At 36.6% G+C, this 7,335-nt stretch overlaps 1 protein-coding gene across 1 annotated transcript; it reads right to left on the bottom strand.

Annotated features, from left to right (window-relative positions):
- Window positions 1-223: 223 nt before the first annotated feature.
- On the bottom strand, window positions 224-6,234 carry LOC132840844 (annexin A1-like). Its single transcript, XM_060862884.1, has 13 exons — window positions 6,135-6,234; window positions 5,850-5,917; window positions 5,639-5,753; window positions 4,300-4,394; window positions 4,104-4,217; window positions 3,918-4,008; window positions 3,747-3,826; window positions 2,788-2,844; window positions 2,520-2,613; window positions 1,996-2,091; window positions 1,641-1,699; window positions 493-615; window positions 224-401 (listed from the first exon to the last, which is right to left on the bottom strand). Exons 2-13 carry the CDS (start codon window positions 5,907-5,909, stop codon window positions 336-338), a joined length of 1,050 nt encoding a protein of 349 aa, XP_060718867.1. The 5' UTR covers window positions 5,910-5,917; window positions 6,135-6,234; the 3' UTR covers window positions 224-335.
- Window positions 6,235-7,335: the final 1,101 nt, after the last annotated feature.

Raw genomic sequence — 7,335 nt, 5'->3', positions numbered from 1 at the left:
TTCTTATGCTATAATGTTGACAACATAGTTGTAAACTAAGGCTAAGAAGATCAGCAGACAAGCAGTAGCTCCCTACGGACGCAGTTTAAAGTGTGCATGGATGTGAACGTGGACCAGTGGTTAGCGTCTGTCTCAGATTACACCTACGGCACTTCGTAGGGGAGAGACACTCATCTGAGATCAACAGGCAGAAGACAAAAAACACTGACGTCAAACAACTGGCAACGTTTCAGGGAAGTAGCTTTATTAAGACAGGATGTAATTACACACAGATTGACTTTTTTTATATGAAACAATTTAAATTAAAATATCTTAAACATATTGAAAATTCATGCTCAGACTCCTGTTTGGTCTCCACAGAGCACCAGAAGTAGTTTCTCATAATCTCCCTTGGTTTCTGCCTGTAAAGACCAATTCATCAGTGAACACAGACGTTTTAAACATCATTTGCAGTTTTTATTTGTAATTAGAAATGAGTACTGTATGTCTCACTTGAATGTCCTGCTGAAGTGGTTTCCCGTACATCCTTTTATACTCCTGCAAAATTTTCTGCAGGTCCACTTCAGAGCGACTCACTATGATCCGAGTCATCGTGTCACAATCGGCCCCCATGCCCTGGGGAAGGAGCAGGTCTAATCAAAACTCCAGGGAATGCAAAATTATTGGCACCCCTCGTATATGAAACGTAAACTTTAAATAAAAAGCATTTTCATTGGAACTTCTTTATCAAATAATAGTATGTATTTATAAAAACCATGGCATTCCAAAGAAGTATTAGAGGAACATAAAATGCAAACTATGGATCATGCCTCATATTATGCTGATATTATAAATGCAAAAGTGCATCATACGTGAAAATGAAAGTTTCATTTGAACAGATGTAAAGTGAGCCAATAATTCTGAAACTAACGATGAATAAAAAAATACTGAAGTTCGGTGTTAAAGGTGAGGTGCACAATGTTTGAGAGCCAATGTTGACATTTGAAATCACCAAAACAAACACGCCCCTAACCCAAATGGGTGTCACCCATGTTTTGATAGCTCCGCCCTACACATACATTCGTAACCCAGGCAACTATTATGGTGGAACCTGCTGGGGCAGCTGGCCGAGGGGATATTTTTATCAGTAAATGAACTCAATGAGTAATACTATGGTAATACAAATGTGTTTTTGTAGTACTGTGTGTTGTACCGTGAAAAGTTTAGCTCCGTTTCAGGCGGAAGACGACGTTCAACACCTAGATCCCGAGGCAGAGGTAACGGCAGAGATGTGCACTGAACACTCTCTCTGTTGCATATTGACAAGACACGCCCCTTTCTGCTAATTGGCTACACGTTTATTTTGTTAGTCGGGCCGACTCGGGTTTCTGAAGCATTTTTTCAACATCGTGCACCCACCCCTTTAAAATGAAACTCTTCATCGTCTTCACTGCCACCTTCTGTTCACACAGAACATTTCACTCATTATTTCTGTGTGTGTGTGTGTGTGTGTGTGTGTTGTCTCCTTGTTTTCTTGAAGGGTGCCAATAATTAATTATCCAAAATATAAAAAAATCCAGATCACTTTCCATTTTTTAAATCATTAATAAATCTATAAAGAAAAATTTATAGATAGACAATCCTTAAGCGTAATGTTTTACCTTCATGGCCAGATGAATCCTTTCAGCAAAGTAGGCAGGTTTGTTCCAGGCTGCTTTCACTGTATAAACAACAATCTCATTCCTTAGTCACACTCAGAACTTCAGTACAATGCAGATTTAAACAAATAAAAGTGTAGGTGTGTTGAGTAATCATGCTTAACCAGCAACGTGAGCTTAACATGCTAAACTGGAATGCTACATATCTGCATTTAAATGTACAGCATTTGCCACACGCTCTTATCCAGAGTGACTTACAGACGTGCTGTGTAGACTATACAAAAGAAAAAAAACATTTATGCTACTGAATATCAAAATGTCTTACATATGTCTTGCGGATTTAGAAGTTTACGCTTACCCAAGGTCATTAGGCAACCCTCTGTGTCTCCATGTAGTTCATGCATCAGGACCTGAGCAAATCCCTGTGGGCTTAACTTTTCATACTGCTTGAAAACTGATCTCACACACACACACACACACACACACACACACACACACACACACACACACACACAATCAAATCGAATACAGAAGTGACAACATTTATACAGTAGTTTACTTACATACATGGACTTACAGCAACAGGAACTGTAAACTTTTACTATTTTGTTTTTCCTTTGCTTTTACATTTGGTGTAAAGGAACTGATTCACCGAAAGGGAAAGGACGCTGGATATGAAAGACAAGACGCTTTCGTTTCCCGTAGCGGGAAATGTTTACATTGTGGCAATTTTATATCGTGAACTATAACAGTTTTGTGAGCCGATAGAAATGAAATAGGCAGGAACTTTTCTCTTGTCTCGTAAACCAATGGCTTGTGCGTCTTGCTGCCATCTTGGTTTATTTAATTGATTAATTCATCGTTAATCATTTGACAGCTTACTTTTGCACAACTGGGCGTCACCTCTGGAGGTCAGAACGTCGATGAAAACAGAAGACACGACCCCAAGCCTTTTTTCTCCAGCTTCAAACAGAGACTGAGAGAACAATTTAAACCCAACATTACAGCACTGCATGAAATTTATGTGTTTATAAAGTTTCTAGGGTTAAAGGCTGAATTATTTAAAGCCTTCTAATCTGTACAGTGATTTTTAAAATATTAAATATTTGTCTTATAATATTGACTCTTGCAGAAAGATAAGAGACCTCACCTTGGCCTCACTTTTTGCGAGCCCATCATCAATGTCATGATCCTCATTTCTTGTCCCCTGTGTTAATAAAGCAGATCAGGTAATGTTCATAAAGCTTCATAATCCTTTTATGACAACTGACATAAACCTACATACACATTTACAAAGACATCTTCCAGCAGGCTTCATTTGACATTTAAGCTATTTGTATTAATCTTGTCAATGTCAAAATGTGAACCTGATAGAATTCAGTTGACATAAAGCTGTTATAACCCTTTACAGACTGACTCACGCTTGAACAACAGAAACCTACACACATTTAAAAGCAGGTATCAGCTGACATGAAGGCTGAGTATGTTAATTTTCATGTCAATATCTTAACATAAACTATGATAGATTTTTGTTGACATAAAGCTGTTATAAGCCTTTACAGGGTGACTTACGCTTAAATAATATAAACCAATACACAAATTGAATTTATAATTCTGTATTCTAGCAGGTATCAGCTGACATGAAAGCTGAGTATGTTCAGTTTCAGCTCAACGTCATAAATCACATGAAAAGGTTTTGCTGACATACAGCAGTTATAACACTTTACAGGTCAACATCCATTTGAGTGTCATATTCCTACATTACACGTTTATATTTCAGCAGGTGAAGGCAGACATGAAGGCTGAAAACATTTATTTTAGTTTTAATGACAACATCTTGATAAATGTAAGGCATAAGACTGTTATAACAGCTCATAGGCTGAATTTTGTTCGAGCGTCATGATGAATGACATTGTAGCTCAGTGGACTTCTGGTAGCCCAAATGTGACAATTCTTCTAAAAGATGTGCTGCTGCATCTTCTTGGCACTTGCTGGACATATTAACATGAAAACCTGCTTCATAACACCGACATAGTGACACAAGGTAATCACATTAAAAAATATGTAACCTTTGTTTTAAGTTATATTCTTTAAGTTATAGATCCGTACCTTGCACAAGGCGAGTAAAGCCGTCTTGTAATGTCCGTGTGTGTCACCCTGAATATCATGCTCCAATTCCTTTCCATACGCTGTGAACGGAATATGACATAATTTAAATGAACACTTGTAAGTATCTACATTGAGAAATATACACAGCATGTGCAGATCTATAGTATTTACCCTCTTTAAAGGCAGTTTTTAACAATATAATTTCCTGGTTTGATCTTGTCCCCAGAATTTCATCCAGCACCTTTTCATTGGTTCCCAAACCCTAAATTTGAAGAAGTATTTACATTTCTATAGACCCTATAAAAAATATAAAAAAGAGATAGTTATAAGCTATGAATTAAAATTCCTCTGCTTTACCTTCATGGCCTGTCCTAGTTCATGTGCATCGTACTGCGGCGGAGTCATGAGCAGGCCCAGGGACGCATGCTTGTAGTGGGACTTCAAAACCGAACCCAAAGTCTTCATTAAATCCTAATAAAAATAATAACAAGCTTATATTAGCATGCTAAATCGATATCACGTGTGACAGATAGTGTGCAGATTTTAGACGCACTTTTCCAGTTTCTTGTTGAAAAGCTGCTTTGATTTCCTGCCTCTGAGAGTTAGACCTTCGAGCTAGAATCTCTGTAATGGCGTTTTCATCCACACCTTCACACACAGAAAGAGAGAGAAGAATCATCTCGAGATGCTACACAACCTGAAACACCACCAACTTATTCACAATTTATTAGAACTTATAACTTATTAGAACTTTATTAGAACATATACAACTGGAAATAAACTGTTTATTTCAACTAAATTTATGTCATTTTCTTTATAGACACATGCAATTGTTACATTTTCAACCAGGAAAAAATATCATGTTAATTAACCAAAAATTGGCCACCTTCATTTAATAAATATTCGTTTCACCGTAAAAGCATAACAAAGTGAAAACCATGATTATAATTATATATAAAAATATTAACATAGAAAGGTTTTCCGGCCTTGAGCAAAGTAGCATTTAGCTGTTGTAGCAAAATAGCTAGTTAGCATAAAACTAGCTAACACTTAAAAATGAGCTAGTGAACATATCAGGCACTAGTTAGCTAACCTAGCTAGGTAAATGTTTTGTAGCAAACATCACATTAAGAAGAATTCACCTTAGCCATTTAAGCGCATTAGTTTTTACAGTAATCTTGTGTGAACATTTTGAAGCTTGCAGCTAAACATACAGTAACATTTTTACATACAGTATTTTTTCAGAATGAAATAAATCAGTAAAACTTCTGTAAATAAATAAACCAGTATTTTTTTGCTTAAAAAATCCATAAAATTACAAAATTTAAGAGCTTAAGTGTGCTAGCATAGTGTTTTATATACAGTATTTACAACGGTAAGATATCCATTAAATATCCATTAACCAGCAGGTTCTCTCTCTCTCTCTCTCTCTCTCTCTCTCTCTGTCTTTCTCTCTCTCTCTCTGTCTCCCTCTCTCTCTCTCTCTCTCTCTCTCTCTCTCTCTCTCTCTCTCTCTGTCTCCCCTCTATCTTTCTCTCTCTCTCTCTCTCTCTCTCTCTCTCTCTCTCTCTCTCTCTCTCTCTCTCTCTCTCTGTCTCCCCTCTATCTTTTTCTCTCTCTCTCTCTCTCTCTCTCTCTCTCTCTCTCTCTCTCTCTCTCTCTCTCTCTCTCTCTCTCTCTCTCTCTCTCTCTCTCTCTCTCTCTCTCTCTCTCTCTCTCTCTCTCTCTCTCTCTCTCTCTCTATGTCTCACACACACATGCACGCACACATACTGTAAAGCATTTGAATGCCGTTTCTCACAATGACCAGAGATTGAAACGAACACATATATTTTAAGAAAGTGCAAAATGTTTGAGTTTAATTTGCTAACTGCTAGTTACTGAAGCCCCACCTTTGGTGTCAATAGCTGTCTGTAAAGCTGCAGCATCTCTGCTGGCACTGAAGTTGGGATCAGGCCGGACGGTGCCATAGTAAGTCGTGACGCTTCCTTTAGAAGAACCTTTTCCCTGTTGTTAAAAGATAAGAGATTTAGCAAATGTTGTCTTTAAAACTAAGCACAGACATATCACAAATAAACAAAAAACTATAAGCTTTGAACAAACCGAGTTGTCTTTTGACTTGTCATCAACTAATCCTTTAAATAATTTTTGGAAAAATGACATCTTGAGGCCTTTAAAACACACAAGTAAGCAAATTATTAATCAAATCATGCATAAATGTACTGTCTATGTGAAACAGAATAACTGAATGCAAGAAGAATGCAACAGGTAAAAATCATTAATAAAAATTATTAGTTTTTAAAAAGAATATCATAAGCAATTTTCAATCATTTTTCTATACTCTGTATGACAATCACAGCATAGCATTAAAGTAAATCTGAGTCTCACCTTTGTTGTGAAGGTTGCAGGGATCAGAATTAAATGATTGGTAAAATAGGAAGAGAACCTCATACAAGCTCAATGTGTTGGTACGAACTGGGTGGAGATGGTGGAATCAGGTCCTACTGGTTGTACCTGACTGGATGCCAGTCAGTTAACTTATTGCATAAGAAGCTGACTAATCATACTGGTTCTCTGTTCTCAGTCAATGGCTACAGAATAAAACAAAACTCAATGCTTTAGAGGAACAAGCTGAAGTACCCAGTGCTTTAGAGGAACAAGCTAAAGAACCCATTTCTTTAGAGGAACAAGTTGAAAAACCCAGTGCTTTAGAGGAACAAGTTGAAGAACCCAATAATTTAGAGGAACAAGCTGAAGAACTAAGTGATTTAGAGGAACAAGCCAAAGAACCCAATACTTTAGAGGAACAAGCTAAAGAACCCAATACTTTAGAGGAACAAGCTGAAGAACCCAATACTTTAGAGGAACAAGCTGAAGAACCCAATACTTTAGAGGAACAAGCTGAAGAACCCAATACTTTAGAGGAACAAGCTGAAGGACCCAATACTTTAGAGGAACAAGCTGAAGGACCCAATAATTTAGAGGAACAAGCTAAATGACCTAATACTATAGAGATACGAGCTGAAGAACCCAATAATTTAAAGGAACAAATTAAAAACCCATTGCTGTAAAGGAACAAGCTGAAGAACCCAATTATTTATTAGAACAAGCTGAACGACTCTGGAAGTATACTTCTAGTTATTTTTAAAGGATAATGATCTAGTTAAAAATCCAGGTTTGGATGAATAAAGGTCATGAGTTCAAATCCCAGCATCAAGCTGTCACTCTTTTACTCTTGGGCCAGGCCCTTGACCCTCACCTGCTGAGATGTATAAATGTAAGATGTTCTAGATAAGTGTGTGTAAGTGGCTCTGCTAAATACATCCTAAGTATAGACATTTTAACACTCAAGTATTTTTTATATTTTTTTATGAAGCATTTTTTTTTCGGAAGTGTAGGATAATAAACAATCATAGCAATGTTGACAAATTTATTATAAAAGGCAAAATAAAACAAAATTAAAATCTTTGTTTTCTGTTAATGAACAAGTAACACACCAGATATGCTTTTTATTCGAGTTAAACACTTAAAAACACTTTTAAAAAAAAGGTGCAAATTAAAGAAAAATGTATATATTGTTGAACTTAGA

Source organism: Tachysurus vachellii, chromosome 26, assembly GCF_030014155.1.
Source record: "Tachysurus vachellii isolate PV-2020 chromosome 26, HZAU_Pvac_v1, whole genome shotgun sequence".
Lineage (NCBI taxonomy): Eukaryota > Metazoa > Chordata > Actinopteri > Siluriformes > Bagridae > Tachysurus > Tachysurus vachellii.
This window is presented reverse-complemented; position numbering and strand designations above follow the sequence as displayed.

Bases quoted from the DNA above. Each gene is read 5' to 3' on its own strand.
- LOC132840844 (XM_060862884.1), bottom strand. From the start codon at position 5,909: ATGTCATTTTTCCAAAAATTATTTAAAGGATTAGTTGATGACAAGTCA. The intron at 4,009-4,103 runs GTAAAGCAGAGG...CTTCAAATTTAG, and splicing joins AACTAGGACAGGCCATGAAG to GGTTTGGGAACCAATGAAAA. The intron at 2,092-2,519 runs GTAAGCTGTCAA...GTGTGAGATCAG, and splicing joins TGACGCCCAGTTGTGCAAAA to TTTTCAAGCAGTATGAAAAG.